Genomic DNA, 16,366 nt, shown 5'->3' with positions numbered 1-16,366 from the left:
GAGCCAGCAGTGTATGCTCAAAAACCAGAAAGCCAAAGCATCCTGGGCTGCATCCAAAGCAGGATGAGGGAGGGGGTTCTCCTGCTTTACTCTGCCTTGGAGTGCTGTGTCCAGCTCTGGAGCTGTCAGCATGAAAAAGTCATGGACCAGTTAGAGTAGGTACAGAGAAGGGCACAGAGATGATCAGAGGGCTGGAGTACCTTTCCTGTGAGAACAGGTAGAGAGTCCAGAAAAGAGAAGGTTTCGGGGATACCTTAGGGGACCTTCTAATACTGAAAGAGGGCTTGGAAAAAAAAGACGAGAGTGACTTTTTACACAGGCACATATGGATTGGACAAGGGTGAATGCTAAAAGAAGCTAAAAGAATAGAGATTAAGTGTTAGGAGAGATTAAATGTTAGGAAGAAATTCCTTACTCAGGGGATGGTGAGGCACTGGAACAGGTTGCCCAGAAAGTTTGTGGATGCCCTATCCCTGGAAGCATTCAAGGCCAGGTCAGATGGGGCCCTAAGCAACCTGGTCTAGTGAATTCCACCCAGTCCTTAGCATGGGGATTGGGAATTAAACGATCTCCAGGGTCCCTTCCAACCCACACCATTTCATGATTCTATGATTTTTGATAAAATGTTGTGTTTGCACATACATGCACAAAAAAAAATAAATCCTGTATTTCTTAAGCTGGGGTGATTTTAGGAGTTAACAACAAGCAGAAAGAAACAGAAAAGTTATGTTGTGATTAAAAAGATTCCTTTCATGGAACTTAAAAAATAATTTATTCTAATGCTGTCCTGCATATAGTTCCAGGGCTGTTAAAAAAAGCTTTGGGAGACATTTTCTCAGTACTTTCCGGTGTTGGATCAAATACTTCTTGTTTCCCTCAAGTTTTCTGTTACTGGATTTGCTTGCATGGGGCTTTGATAGAAGAAAACAAGTTAACAAAAGCTCGTGCATTAGCATCTGGACATGCTGTTTGAAGGTAATGTAAGTCCAGGATACTGCCAGTAAAATGGTCAGGGAGTGTCCTCTGCAGAGGCTGCCAAAGACAAATAATTTCCTGCAAGGGCTCTGTATTTGGAGGCAGTGTGAGCTGATTAAACTCATTAAAGTGATTGAAGGAGTGAGGGTGGCTCCTAGGGGCTGGGCATTAGTTGGGGTCAGGCTAATGGCTGAAGATTCCTCTCTCTTGAAAAAGAGGTGAAGCCAGAGGCTCTGGAAAGCAGTGTAAGACACACAGTGTCAGCCTGGGTCTCACTTCAACTCTCCTTATGTATCTGCAGCATACAAGTAATTTGCCTCAATAATTATTTTGGACAAGTTTTTCACAGACAAGCTGCATCTTGTTAGTGGAGTTTTAACTTCATACTCTTTTATTTCATTGGTTGCTGTACCAGCAACTTTATATAACGGTACATTTGTTATTTCCTTGTATGTGTTTAAAAAAGGATGCTGCATGTCTGTGCCAAAGAGAGCATAGGGTGCTGGCAGCATGGTACCTTATGTTTGCATCCTTGTTCCTTTGGTTTTGGCTGGGGAACATCACTAACTCCACAGTGCCCAGGGTGACATCCTGGGTACCAGCCAGGACACGTGTCCTCACCCTGCTGCTTTGGGCACATGTTGGGGGTAGGTGGCCTCTAGCTGACTGTGCCCTGCCATGCCAGAACCAGGGAAAGTTTGAAATAGCAAAAGGAGCCTTTAGCTTACCCAAAATTGCCAAGTATAGCTGAAGGCAAGAATGACAAGGGAAGAGTAGCATGTCCTGTGGTGTTGCTACATGTACAATAAAGAATAAAATACAGTGTTTTAAGAGGAATGCATGTCCAAGTGGAGAATGACCATCATTGTAGCTTCCTTTAGTTTATGGTTAAAGAAATGCAAACTGCTTTTCCAGTCTTAAGCAAACAGAAGAAGCCCGTTACTAAGCTCTGTGTTGATATAGTTCCCTTCCAGGTCAGTGCATCACCTGAAAAAGAGAATTTTTTTTTCCCCCCTCTGGCTTTTTATTTTTTTCCTTTTTTATAGACACTGGAATAAAAAAAATGAGGGAATGCAGAGAGAAAATTAATCTTCAATTCATCAATTCCCAAAAGAAGCATGTGGACCTTTGCATTCTTCAGTCTGCTTATTTTTTTCAAATGAAAAATCATTTAAATAATGATGCTTTTGAAAATAACTCATGCATCTTTTATTTTTGTGCAGTCCTTTGTCTGGATTTTTTTTTTTTTTTGGCTATTGTTGTCTCTAGAAGATGAGCTTACATTAAAAAGAGTTTAAAAAATACTTGGGTGCTCCTTTATTCCCTATGAGGTCTAAAAATAGAAGCTGACAAAGAATTTGCTTATAGACTTACTGCTCTGTTCAGAGGGTTTAGTCTAAAGCTGCATCTTCTGACTTTGCAACAACTGAGCTGTGCAGAAGCACCAAGGCTGGGCTCACTGAGCATAAGCAGGGAGGAGACCAAAGCTCTTTATCAGCCCTCCTGTTTATCTCCTCCCAGCTCCATCCTTGGGGAGAAGAGCGCCAAGGCACAGCACCAAAAACGTGTGTGAGAATGAGAGCGGGGTGTAAGTACTGGGAGCAAAGCAAGAGGGATGGTGGGGAGAGGGTTAAGAGAGGTTTTATTTATTGCTAGTGCTGCTCATGTTGAGGGGGTGGGTAGCATAAAGTTGCAGGCTTACATGGCTTTTTAGTTATTTCTGTAACTAGAAGACTTGGCTAATTTATTTGGGGTTTTTGATATTGCTGTAGTCTAGCAGCAGTCTTGTCACCACAGCTTGCAATTGTACTGTAAAAGCTTGGTGCAAACTGGGAGAACAGAGGCAAATGTGTGTAATCTGCCTTGAATGTGTGTAAGACACATTATAATATACTAGGTGATAACATATAAAGTATAATCTGTGTAATGGATTGCTTGGTTATAATGGTGGCCACCTCTGAAAGTGTGTGAGGCCTTCTGCACTTTAGGGCCTCCAAGTCATTGTGTCTGAGTGCTGGAGAGGTGACAACAGGGAAAATCAGCACAGGACAGCTCAGGGTTGTGTGGAAAAGTCCATTTCCTGGTGTTTGTGAGGGGGATTGGAAGAGAGGTGGTGTTATTAAAGTTGCAGCTCATGGCAGAAGTGAGCTGTGCTTCCTCTGCCCAGTGCTTGCTGATTTCAAGCAGTGTGTCATGCATTGGGATGCTGTCTTGATTTCACACTTGTCGAATTACCATGTTGCTTCTCTGAGTTTCTGAAGGTGAGAACTAAAAAGTTGGTTTTTGTAAGTGATAGCTCTGTGTTGGGCTCTGCTGTCCTTTGGACTGTGTAGTTGTTTGGATGTATCAAGGAGAACTGCCAGTGCTGGAAGGTGGCTCAGGTGGCACAGCTGGTGCCAGCTCTTGTACCATGCAAGTCAGTCATGTGTCTTGGTCTTAACCTGACCCGAGTCCTGAAGGAATGGCCTGAACCCTCCATTGCAGCCCTTCTTGGGGGCAACATAACATTGGATTACCTGGAGTAGAATGTAATACTGTGCCTTTGGCTTGGGTGGGGGGCATCTTCTGCCTGCTGAGCTACCAGTGCCACATGCCTGCTGGTATAAAGGTGTGTTGGGCTCTAAGACCGTCACAGGAAATCCTGGGACCTAACCTGGGTGGAAAATGGCAAGAAAATCCACAGCAGGGTGTTTTTGCAATGCATACAAGTGCAGTTTACTTTCTGCCATTGTATGCCCTGTAGTTACAGCCTATTCCTTCCCCACGAGCTCCAAAGGAACCTTCCTTTCCTCTGTGTTCAAAGACCCCTGTGCTGGTAAAGGATGGTGCCTTTGCTGTCCCAGAACTGGAAAACTGATCAACTTGTTATTTCCTTTGCAGTGAGCCTGGGGGACAAGAGAGTGTGGATTGCCTCCTGCCTTGCCTCTTCTCCCAGCCACCTGTGGTGAGCTCTCACGTGGCAGAGGACGAGGGTGGAGATCAGCCACGTGAAGCTGGGGCCCTGGGGGTGAGCCAAAGAGCTTTTGGCTGGTGGGCTGTGGCAACTGGGGGTCCTCACCACCCTGCAGCAGAGACCACTGCCTCCTGCCACATAGATGCCTTCAGGGGAGTGGACAACTCCAGCTGAACTGATGAATCTTGGCACCTGATACAAGGCTCAGGTAAGGGCTCATTGCTTGGAGCTGGGTTATGTTTTCATCCTGTCTTTTCCAATCTTATAAACTGGCTCAGGAGCAAATGAGAATTGCACTGAGGGCTGTCATGTATAGTGGTTACACGTGCTAGTACATCAGCAGGATCTCATCTACAATGATGCTGGATGCTCTGGTTTGTTGGGGTAATTGCTGGTGGCATCAAAGTGAGTTGCAGTGGAGCTTCTCTCTTGGTGTTCCCACTACCTCTGCTGAGGGAGGTGACTCTGGTTTTATCCAGCCCAGCATCCAGTGCAATTTCAGATACAATGCAAGTTTACTAGGACAGGAGATCATTTGAACTTTCTGTAGCACATCTGTGATTCATCTAAAGTGATCTATGGGCAGTCATTTTCAAAGACCCCAAGACAGTTAAAACAAACCTTCCTGCAATTCAGCTGGCTTAGTGCTCCTTATGCTCTTAAAATGAACAAACAAAAAATCTTGCTTGTGTTCTCCTGTGTCGTAGTCAAGGAAATAAATATGCAAACAGGATCTCCTGTATCTTGGTTCATCCTGCTGGATAGTAATTTCATTCCTGAAGCTGTAATTCACTTTGTGAGTGCAGGTCTTGATTTCCTTTCTGCTAGCAGGGATGTAATTGTGTGCCGGAATTGAGCTAAGGTCAGAGATGCACAGTCCAGTGAAGTGTTTTGAAGCTGGTGCTGGCCAGGATGTTTGCAGGCTGGGTTTGTTAATGAGAGAGAATCTGCACAGGGGGATCAGTAGAAGCCCTTGATGCAAGTGCACTGAATGTGTTGTCTGTCTTGGAGTAGAAATTTACGGGTCTAGTAAAAATTGCTGCAGCAGCTGCAACACTGGAGATGGGGATGCTGGCCTGTCTTGCACCACGGCCTCAGGAGCAGGTTGACTTCTGCCTGGGGCTGGTTCTCACAAAGCAAAAGCTCTGCCTGCGGTCAGCAGCACATGGCCATCTCTTCCTCCTTGGCTTGTCACCTCATGGGCACACAGCCAGGCATGCCTGGGCCCACCTGTAAGAGCCCACAGACCCTCCTGGGTGCCCTGGGGGGCTTTGAGGTTTCCTCAGGCTGTGGTGGAGCAGTCCCAAAGCCATGATCACTTTGGCTGTGCATGGTAGGTGTGTGCAGTGGTGTAATGCTGTGGCTTTGCTTCTGAAAGGCTTTGGGCATGTGGGAAAAGAGCCTCTGATGACAGCTTCTCTTGGCTTGCAGCTGCTGACTGTCCCCCCGCGTTCTACCAGGCAGCCAGGATGGGCAGGTTGCTTCAAGCCCTTTGCCTGTGTGGTTTGAAGTGTGTCAAGGTGCCTGTTTCATGCACTCAGAAAGCCCTGATGGGGCTTACTCAACTTCTCACAGCTTGCTTTAGTTGCTTTCCCTGCATGGCCAGTTTTATTCCAGGGCGTGCCAGTGTGTGAGTCACTGTTACAACTAGTGGAAGCTTTACAAGTGAGTTGTTGCTTTCAAAGTGCTTTGCTGGGAGGTGGTGCAGACTACAGGTGTACCTTGTGAGAGGCTTTTGCCTCTTAGCAGATGTATATAAGCATTTTCACTTGCATAGATGTCTATGCTTTTCCTTTAAAACTGTTCCCCTAAAGCAAAAATTGCAGGCTGGTACCATAGATGGCTAAAGACATAAAATGCTATGTTTAAATGTGCTTTTAAAATAGAACATGAAACAGGAACGGTGACTTGTTGTGTTTCAGCAGTGTAGTAAGTAACCTTTTTTACCTTATTCCACAGCAGCAGTTTCACTCTGATAGAGGCCGGAGTGGTAGTGAAGTATGGTGTGTCAAAACTTGCCTTTTTTCTTCTCCTAGCAGCAGTCTCTATTTAAAGTTAAGTGGACATAGTCAGAATGAGAGCACATATTCACCTAAACCCATTTCTGCTTTTTCAATGACCTTCCACCAAATAGAAACCAACTACAAACATGTAGTCTTAATCTCAAATGGCTTGAGTAGATACTGTTCTACAGTACAAAAGATTTAAAATCTGGGTTCCAGAATATCCTCAAATCCAGGCTGAGACTGAGAACATGTTGCTGTGCTGTGTTTCCTAAGAAGAGACTTTGCTGATATTTTCATTTCAAAAGCCCATCTGTCAAGCACTGGCAGGGTGATTGCTGATGAATTGATAAGCGTGAGACATGGTGTTGTGGCTGGGGGTGACAGGGGACGTGTGTGTGTCCTGGGCTGTGTCACAGGGAGCACTGCTGCTGGGCCATGGGAAATGCTCAGTTCTCCTGGGCAGTGAGCAGGGCTGCAGAGCTGGGCTGGTGGCTGCTGGACAGAGGTTCCCCTCTCCCAGCCAGGCTGGTCCTGGCGGGTGCAATCCCATGTGGGGCAATGGGAGCTTGGCAGATCTGACTGGAAAAATACGGGGCTTGTGGGAAAGGTATAACAGTAAATCTGATTTATGGAGAACAATTTTAACATGAAGTCTTAGATTTTTGATGCCGATACTTTCTTCTTGCTGCCAATATTTGAGATTCCAGCTGGTGAATTAATTCAAGGAAAGTTGCTTTCATTCAAAAATTGGGTATTTTATTTCAGGTTTGTTGATAGCTAGATAATGTTTAATGTGGGTTGGCAGTAAAGTGCATTTTCAGTAAACATTTTTAGGCTTACTGTAGTTGGTGATAATTTTTACTTCCTTAAATCGTAGCCTGGAAGCTGCAAGTGTCAGTGTGAGATGACAGATTGTGGATGTTTTCACATAATTCTTTTTAAAAGGAGCTAGTTCATAACTTTGTTTCGGGGTTGAATTTAAATGTGCATGGTTCAGGGCTTTCTGTTGCTTATGTCCTAGTTAACTATCTAATACCATTGTTGCATAGTTCACATTTCTGTACTATTCCTGTTCATAGCAGCTTCATGTTGTGTGTTTGTCATGGAAAAAAAAACTCTTTGCTAAGAAAATACATTACTCTCAGGAGAAAATTGGGTGGCAGGGTTGAGAAAGTAATTTGAGTGGTATATTAAAAAAAAAGTATGCAGTCATACATAAGTATATGAAGAAGCATGGCAGGTATAGTACAGCCTGTTCCTATTTATAGGAGGCCTGTTTACAACAAGTAAAAAAATTATGTGTTTCATCAAATCCTTCAGAAAATAAATCTCAGTAATTTCCATGTACACAAGGTGTCATTTCCCTCAAGCAAAGGCTGTATAACATCATGATGTCAAAACTACTCTGGAGTTTGAGCACATGCAGAATTAAATAATAAACATACTCTCTTCAATATCTGCTGGTACAGAGCTAAGCCATGTTCTGTTCCCTCTCCAGAGCACTTTGCCAACCCCCTCATTGAGCGCAGCGCCGTCTCTGTGCTCTCCAAGCAGCAGCACTGTGGTCACACCCCAAGGCTGCTGAAGCCTCTTGCCATCTCCAGCCTTCCCACTGCCATCAAGCATTTGCTCTGCTTTCAAGTTTTTTCCTAAATTTGGTCTTTTGCAGTTTTATAGAAAGAGAAAACAAATATACATATTCCCGGGATGAGATTAAAAACTGGCTCCTTTGCAAAAGTCTGGTGTTTCTGGCTGCAGAGAGGCTTTTGCAGAGGTGAATGCCAAAATATGTATGTTCTTGCCGTGTAAATCCTCCCGTGGTACCAAGCTGCTCTTCCTTTGTTATTCTTTTAGAGTGTGGTCAGAGATGTTCAGAATAGTTTTCACTTTATAAGTGTCTTGAAAAATTGACCATTTAATCTGACATACAGTTTATTTTTCCCTTGTAGCCTGCAGAATATTTGTATTTTTAGCAGCATGTAAAAGACATCATTGGAATTTGTTGAAACAACAACAACAACAAAGTCAGAACTGGGGGAGTGAAATTGCTTATACGTTTCACAGGAGATGTGAGAAGCAGGAGATGCAGAAGTATTAGGTGACATGGTGAGACAGTTACTCAGACCTTGCTACATTAGAAAATTAAACTGTGATTAAAATGTAGTTCACATTTGAAATAGGAGCTGCAGCTTGGAAAAATAAAATAACAAAATACACTTTAATATTTCTGTCCTTGCGCTGTTTTGATTGTGGAGTCAGTAAGAGGGAAAGATACACCCAATCCTGGTATGAATTTGAAGAATTTGCATTTTTCCAGTGTCTGAATGGATGAGTATGAAGTGGTGCCATGCCTGTGCTGCTGTCTGATAGCAGGTCATGAAAGAGCCCTGATTATATAACCCCCTTCCCTGGGGGTTTTGTCTGCCTACATTTTCTCCTTGGTGTGTTAATTCCACCTTTGGTGAATGAGGAACTGGTTATGGCTTGACAGGGAGGATGCTTCTTTGGGCTTGCACAGGACGACACTCAAGTTGTGTTTGATGTGGGAACTTACCTTGCTCATAGGTATGTGTATGGATGAAGCAGAGCAGTGGGCACAGACCCCTGGGACCTGGACTGGGTCTTGCTTAGACCAAGACTGGTCCTTCTCAGCATAGGTGGGGACATCTTGCTGCTGTGTTGTTTTCTTTTGGAGTTCTGTACAGAAGGTAATCATCTAGAGGCCAATTCACTTCTCTCATGCACACTTCGGTAGGCAAAAACTTTTTTCAATTTCTTCTTTGACGTTAAATCTGCCTCTGGATGCCCCTACAGGGCATCTCCTGGCTTCCCATCCAGAGCCAGTGGTTTGCTGTCATGCATGTGGGTGCTGTGCCAAGCAGCGCCTGGCTGGCGCCTGTGCTGTGCTGGGCCAGCACTCTGTGGCTGCCTTGCGTGTCTCCATTTAAAAGCCATGTCTTCCACACTGCCATGTGTGTGCCTGGGAACAAAGGCAAGCCCCCCTTGCTCGGGCTGGGCTGTCCCAGTGCAGGGAGCAGGGAGCTGGCAGTCCTGCTGTGTGCAGGCAAGCTCCACAAACTCTGTGCAGCACTGTGCAACCTCAGCCTAATTTTAGCTGTGGGATATGGCTGGAAGCTAAAATTGTCAGTACACGTTTTTTGTATTAGCACTTTCCTAAAATATTTCACATGCTGTGTACACATTTACTTATCTCCTTTCCCCTCCCTCCTGCTTTTTTTTTTTCCCTTACAGCTTCTGATATGAAGAAGGATATAGAGTCTTTAATAGCGCAGGAAAAAGCAGAAATCGTCGCCAAGTATGAGAAGGTACCACCTCGTGCCCCTCCCCAGCATGCTGGCTGGGGCTGAAGCTGTTTAATCTATTAGGAATGCATCAAATAAGAACTTTTGCCTCCCTGCAGGCATCGTCCCAGTAACCCTCATGCAACTAGGCTTCATGCCAGCTCTCCCTTCCTATACATCCCCTCTCACTACATCCCTGGAGTTTACTGAGGGTCCCATGTGTGCTCAGCATAGATACTGAAAGGTGCTGAGATTCTGATGCTTCAGTGCTCCCTTAACACCAGGATGGCTTATGCCCAACAACACTGTTTTTTCTGATGTACAGCTTTTCCCAGCCTCTAGCAGAGGCACACATGGAATGCTGGATAGGCTGAACTTGGCATTTTTCTCTGCCTTGAATTTGGCTCTTTAGTGCAGGTTTTGCTCTCCTGGTTCTGTACCTTTTATCATTCAGGAGAGAGGGATGTAGTCTACAGGCTTTGGGGGCAGGATGCAGGCACTGGGCCATTCCTGGTACTGGGACAGCTCACAGGTATCCTTTCTGCTTTCAGGGCAGACAGGAAGGAGCTCAGATTGACCAATGGGAAGATGCCGATTTCACTCTCTACAAAGTTACAGACCGGTTTGGATTCCTGCAGTAAGTGCTCCTGCCCTCTCCTTTCCTCTCTGATCTCTGTGTGTGTGTGGACCATCCTTCTGCACTGAGCATGACTGGGCCAGCATCTCTCCCATAAGCTGCTCTGTGGCTTGGCTTGATCAATCCCAAAGGCAGGAGGAAAGACTAAATGGGCCTCCTTCCTTAACTGTGCATGTGCAGACCCTGGTGCTTTGCATCTGCTGCAAGACAAGGCTCAGAAATGGCTTCCTACCACAAGCCTGGCGTTAGAAGGTGCAGGCTGGTGTTCCTGTGCCTCTGTGTGTGCCACAGAGATAGAGACCCTTATGTTTGCACCTGATGATTCAGGGAGGAATAGGAAGAGACCAGAAAAGATAGCTGACCATCTTTGGTTCCCTTAGGAAACCTTTCCTTTTGAAATCTCCATCCTAACCAAGGCACACATGAATTACATACCCTGTGCCTGGGAAAAATGCTTAAAAATAACTATTTTTATTCTGATGCTTAACAGAAGTTACAATAGTAGGTGTTCTGTGTGTAGGAGGGAGGTTTTAAGCAATTGCTGTCTAGAAATTCTGCTTCCCCACCCTTTAAATTGCTGATCATGTGTGTATTGAAGAGGAGATATGTGCCCAGGATTTCTAGTTATGTCCAATGCTCGATTACCCCCTAGAGCTCCTGTTGGGTGGTGGGATTTTGGATGATGCTTCCCCTGCCTCTTTCATACTGGGGACAGGTGTAGGAAGGGCACAAAGTCCCCAGGACATACCCCCTCAAGTGTCTGAGGTGGTCCATGAGCTGCAGCAGCCTGTGCTCCCCCACAGCCTTTCTTGCCCATGGAGTAACCAGTGACCCCTTGCTTTTCCAGCGAGCAGGAGCTGCCAACCCGCACCGCCTTGGAGGAGAAGGTGAGAGCTGCCAGCTCTGTCTTCATGGATGTGGCATCCTTTTCACACCAGCTGGGGAGGGAATGTTTTTTGAGGAAACAAGTGAGCAAGTAAGAGCAAAGCAGGCAGCCAGCACCCACTGGTCACTGCTGCTCGCCCACAGGTGGGGACTCTGCACGATGTCCAGCTGTTGGAGCTTTTATTTTCCTTGGTCAGACAATTTTCCTCCTCCACATGGCACTGAAAAAGCACCTCTTAAAGCAATATTGGGCTTTTCCCTCTGCTTTGGCACAGTGCTCAGCAGCTGTGGCTCGTAAAGGGGACTGCATGTGCAAGGGAGGATGGTGGAAGTTGTAGGTAACCATCACTTCCATCCTCATCTCCCCTGAGAGGTGAGCATGTCCTCTGGTAGAACCTTGCTAAGTGGGACTGAATCACATTTCTTCTGATCTGATACAGTGATAGGATTTGAGTCTAGCTGGACCTGCAAAGATTTTTATTGTCAGGAAATACTCCTGGGAATGCTTTCTCTATGTTAAGCCTCTGTGTCTTGTCATTTTCACCAATGCTGCTTTTAATTACCAAGTGCTGAAATTAGCAGTTTCTGCACGCACCTGTAGATTATTCCCATCCCTGATGTGAGATCTTTGCATAGAAGTTTAAACCTAAGAGGATGAAGTTTCGTGTTTTCAAGAGGCATCTCCTGGGGCTTTTTTTCCTTAAATTTGTCTTTTCTTCTCCCTTGTGCCAGCAAAAACAGCAGGAAATAGAACGTGTGGACAAGTGGCTTAAGATGCTGAAGAAGTGGGGCAAATACAGAAATAGTGACAAGGTAAGGAGGAAAAGAGTGTGTATCTGGAAGGCTGGGTGTGATGGATCCTTATGATGAGTCAGGCTTTCAAAAAGTTTACAGAAAAACCAGAGATCTCTGGAACATTGCCTGATTCTACTTGTTATCTTCAATATTTTAAAGCTTTCCTAGAAATTTCTGGGTTACCAGTTGAGGTAAATGTCCTGTTCTGACTTACATGGCATTAAAAAGGTTTTCCTAAATGCTGATGCCATTTTTGCACTTGCACCTGTGCAAGCAGAAGCACAGCAAGGGTGCTTGTGTGCCCAGCTGGCTCCCTGCCCGGTGAGAGCAGAGGGCAGTGCACGCCAGCAGTTGCTTCTGTGTTTCCACCTCCTGGAAATGATATGGGAGCTGTGGCTGATACAGCCCAGTTGATATTCCTTGTACTTCTCCCTGGGGGAAGAATTATTTGTCTAGAACAATGCTTAGATTTTGTATTTTGCTCTTAGCTGTGCCTGTGAGAAGCCACTTAGGTTTCATATTGTGTACACCTGTCTGGAAATCAAGGAGGGAGACACCAACATTATGTCTTGCTTTGGTGTTAAAATGAACTCTGCACCAACCACCACTTCAAAACTGAATTGTTTTTAATAAATAGTATCTGTTTTATGTTCCTCTTACAAACCTCTTGAAACAAAAAACACTTTGAACCTAATGACAAGACCCTTGCTGTGTAAGGAGTATTGTGTCTGACCTGCTCTGCTTGCAGCACTTTGCACAGGAGAGAGATGAAGCCTGGCATTGCCTTGTTGCCATGGCCTCTGAAGCCTTCGTGTTTAGCAGGAGTGGGGTGTTTGGCTGGACTGCTTCTAGCTCCTGTTGGGAGTCCTTAGGAGAAATTTGAGCTTGGTTAAAAAGGCTAAGTGGAAAGAAATACCTGAAGAATATTTGCATAGCTGTAGGGACAACATTGAGCAGAGCATCCTCCTTGCTCAGCTGTCAGGAGTCATGTCCTGTTCAGCCAGCCAAAGATGAGTTCTAGTCTCGCTCTTCAAAAAAAAAAAACCAAAACCAGAAAAAAAAATCATCTTAATGACAGCAGGGATGGGGTGGAGGTGGGCTTGGGGTTTTATAATCCTTCTGTTCACTTCAGGGTGGTTCTAATTACTTTGTTAATCAGTGCTGCTCCACGGGCAAAATCAGAGGCTCTCCTGTGACTTGGTTCTTTCTAATTAGAAGTTAGCACTAATTGGTTAGTGACCTTGTGGATAAACCACCAAATTCCAGCAGGGTACAGGGAATTCCTTCAGGTCCTGGAGGGTGTGTGGGGTGGGTGATGATGAGTGGTTTTAGCACACCTTGGATTTCCTGGGTCAGATGGTGAGGACAGGCAGGATCCAGCATGAGTGATGGGGAGCAGTAGCAGTCTCTGATCACTGTCTGTTTTGGATTTCCCTTCATAATTATTGGGGTGTTAAGCACACTGTAGCTGGTGTCACTCAGACCTGCTGGCTGGCAAAGGCTCAGACTGACAAGTGGGTTTTGAGGGTCTTTGGATTAGAAAATGAGAAAGCTCTTGTAGTAGAATAAAGGATGTTATGAATAACAGCCTGTAAATGGTCGATGACTCTTGCACACAGAGGTGGCATTGTCCCATGCTGGGACACCGGAAGTGGCCATACCCTCTCCCAGCAAAGAGAGAAGCAGTGCTTGGCCCCAAGCGGGGAAGGAACAGTCTGGTGACCCTGGGGAGTAGAAAGGAGCTTTGGTTTCAGTCCTGTCCAGCCTAACACCCGTTGCCTGGCACCAAGGCAAGTGCAGGCTGTAAGGTCTCTAGCAGCCACACACCATTAAATGCAAAGACACTGAGAAGCACAAAAGTGTGCCTTCTTTTAATAAAAAAATGTAAAATCAAATTGTATCCTACACCTAGATGTGAAACCCCATGTTCTTGTGTCAGGAACATAGAAGCTACTCAGATATTCCTGCTGCCACAGCTGGATGCAGTTCAACTGTAGCATTTCAAAGACCTTATGCTGGGATTACAGTCATGTCAGAGGCTATGTCTTTTGTTCTAGCTAAAGTAAATGTGACAAGCCCTTGATTTGATTTTTCTAAAGCAGAGTGGGTTGGTTTTGTTCCTTCTCTGAATACTCAGGCTGCCACATCTGCATTGCATGTTTCCTTCAAGTTTGTTTTCACCACTTGGCTGACATGATAAAACTCAAATGTCACAAGACAGCCACTCTGTGTTATTTTAACAATGACTAAGGTGTCATCTTTGAAATTATCCTCTTATTGAAAACAAGAACCTTCCCTTTGATGTTAATTTTGATATGCTGTACTTTATTAGAGGGGAAAGAAATCTTGTTGCAGGAACTGCAAGCAGTTTCACAGGGAAGTTGCCCTGACTTTGACTCTGCTTGAATGATGTAGAAACCCATCTTATTTTCCAGACTGAGACTTCCTGGACTTAAGGGCCAACCTTTTCAGTCCCTGTTCATGTGCTGGAGCTGGCAGACATCTGATCATATCTAGTGCTTGATGAAGAGGGACTTAGCAAGCAAGCCTTTGTGTTTTACATCATTTTAGTATCTGATCAAGGCTTAGGTTGTTGTCTCATCTCCTGTGTTGTGAAATGCCAGCAGGAGGAGTGAGGTTGTGTATCCATCCTGAGCATTGACCCCGAAGCAGCCACCTGTCAGTGGGCAAGCAAGCAGCTTTTCCAGACCCTTGGCATGAGCCACCACCAGAGAGCAGCAGGTTTGGCTTTTTGTTCCCCCACCTGCAGCCTGTGGGCATCCTTGCATGCTGCTGATGGCAGTCTGGGTCTCGTGACTGTCACAGATTATTGGAAACAAGGCTGAACAAAAAAATAGTGGGACCTTTTACAGTTCCTTGACTAGAATGGCCTGGCTAGGAACTGAAGTAATTTCTGGCATAACCTGTTTCAGGATGAGCAACAAACAGGATTATCTTAATTAAAGTAATGCCCTGGGGCTCCCTGTGCTCATCATTGCCTTAGATCTGTCTTCATGTCTGTTCTAGACACATTTTGTAACAATCTGATTTAATTTCAAGATCAGCAAAGAGTGACACTCAGCACAATTCCTCATATGGGTGGGGTTAGAATGATGCAATGGTGCTTTTTTCTGGCTGAATTTCCACAAGGGAAAGGGTACAAAAATAAAGGAGTCCCTGAAAGGATGACATTGTTTTGCAGAGTTAAGGTGTGTCAAACCTGCAAAGAAGTGCTAAACTGTGTTATTCAGGGTTCAGCACAGGGAGGCTCACGTCTGTCTCCTCTTCACTCCTGATTTGAACCCAAGTTTAAACACCAGCCTGACTTTGCTTGGGAAGGTCAGGAAATGGCTGGTGCCTTGTAAGAATCTACACAGTTCAGGCAGCACAGTTTTGCTGGTTAAAAAAGGCTGTGCTGTGTGTGTTGCAACAGCGGAATAATTTATTCATCATAGCCCTGAAATGGATTTCAGCCAGAAGCATCAGTCATAGCAGGAGGATATGACCCCTGCATCATTTCCAAGCTGCATCTTGCTGCTGGCCATGTGGGATGGGACCTTTAGAGAGGGATGTCTTTGGTCATAGATGTCTGGTTTTTAGGCAAAGCATGCCTTTGTGCAGGGGGGGAAGCCTTGCCTCTGCTAAGGTCACGGGAGTGCAGAGCACTTAATCCAGTGCATGCCAGCAAAGCGGTTTAGGATGAATCGGGGATCTGTATGGACTGACACAAGCCCCAGGAGTGAACTGTCTGCTAATGCCAGGGACAGCCAGCAGACATTTGTCATGCCAGGGCTGGCTGAAGTCAGATCTCCTGCCTCAAATGCCATGGCAAGGAAAGGGGGTTGTGTCTGGGAGTTGTGGCTTTGCCTTTTTTTTTTTCATTTTGGAACAGCAGGTAGCATTTTCCTCTCCTCCAAAGGCAGCCTGGGCAATAACTGTAAATGCCTGCCCATGCCCCACCAGCTTAGGACTTAACTTTGCCCCTGCTTTGCTGGCATCCCATCAGGAATAGCTGCATAGGCTCCAGCTGCAGGCACAACAGTGGAGTTGGGAGCAATCATTAACCATATAGAAAGAAAGCCACGTGTGCTGATGTCCAGACTGCCAAGCATCCTGCATGGCCACATCATCAGTCAGCAAGGTTTAGTGGTACTCAAAGGAAATCCTCCACTCCAGGTGAGGATTTGCACAGCTCAGTTCCTCTGGTGCATCACTGGTAGAGGATGTGAAGAAGTCCTTTCTCTTTGGAAGGATCACTCTTTGAGTCCTAAAGGAATTGAGGAAGGCGATATCCCTGTGAAGCCCTTCCATATATCCAGCATATGTCTCCAACACTTTAAGGTGTTGGAGATATTGCCATGGATACCCAAAATTTGGGCATTGCTTCTTCAGTCTTTTCCTAGTGATCCATGCACATGGCTGAGAAGTTAACAGTGACAGACTCCAAAGTGTGAAGGTGAACTGCAATGTGTATATTCTGTTTCAAAAACCAACCCACCTGTCCCAAATCTTTGAATTTCACTGTCTTTACTACTGCAAAAAAATGTTCTGTCTTTAAAGGCAGTGACTGCAACCCTTGTATTCAAGACCTGGAACAATGGTTGGGTACTTCTCAGAGGAACTGAGCTGTGCAAATCCTCACCTGGAGTGGAGGATTTCCTTTGAGTACCACTAAACCTGCTGGTGCAGGAGGATGGAGCTCAAGTCTGTACTTCCATAGTCTTCCCCATCCCATCTACCTCAGAGAAAATATGTGGGCAGGGGAGAGATAGGGATGGGGTGATGATGGCCTCTGTGCCATGAGCTGTGTATG

At 45.4% G+C, this 16,366-nt stretch overlaps 1 protein-coding gene across 1 annotated transcript in view; it reads left to right on the top strand.

The window, feature by feature from the left end:
* Window positions 1–16,366, top strand: part of LOC132074547 (USP6 N-terminal-like protein) — a 75,764-nt gene that overhangs the window by 41,286 nt on the left and 18,112 nt on the right. Inside the window, exons 3-7 of the mRNA XM_059474414.1 lie at window positions 3,856–4,136; window positions 9,187–9,260; window positions 9,788–9,873; window positions 10,721–10,760; window positions 11,491–11,571. Of these exons, the coding sequence (XP_059330397.1) occupies window positions 9,195–9,260; window positions 9,788–9,873; window positions 10,721–10,760; window positions 11,491–11,571 (273 nt within the window). The 5' untranslated portion in view covers window positions 3,856–4,136; window positions 9,187–9,194. The remainder of the gene's footprint in view (window positions 1–3,855; window positions 4,137–9,186; window positions 9,261–9,787; window positions 9,874–10,720; window positions 10,761–11,490; window positions 11,572–16,366) is intronic.

Source organism: Ammospiza nelsoni, chromosome 6, assembly GCF_027579445.1.
Source record: "Ammospiza nelsoni isolate bAmmNel1 chromosome 6, bAmmNel1.pri, whole genome shotgun sequence".
Taxonomy (NCBI): Eukaryota; Metazoa; Chordata; class Aves; order Passeriformes; family Passerellidae; genus Ammospiza; species Ammospiza nelsoni.
The sequence above is the reverse complement of the archived record's forward strand: the minus strand, read 5'-3'. Positions and strand labels throughout refer to the sequence as shown.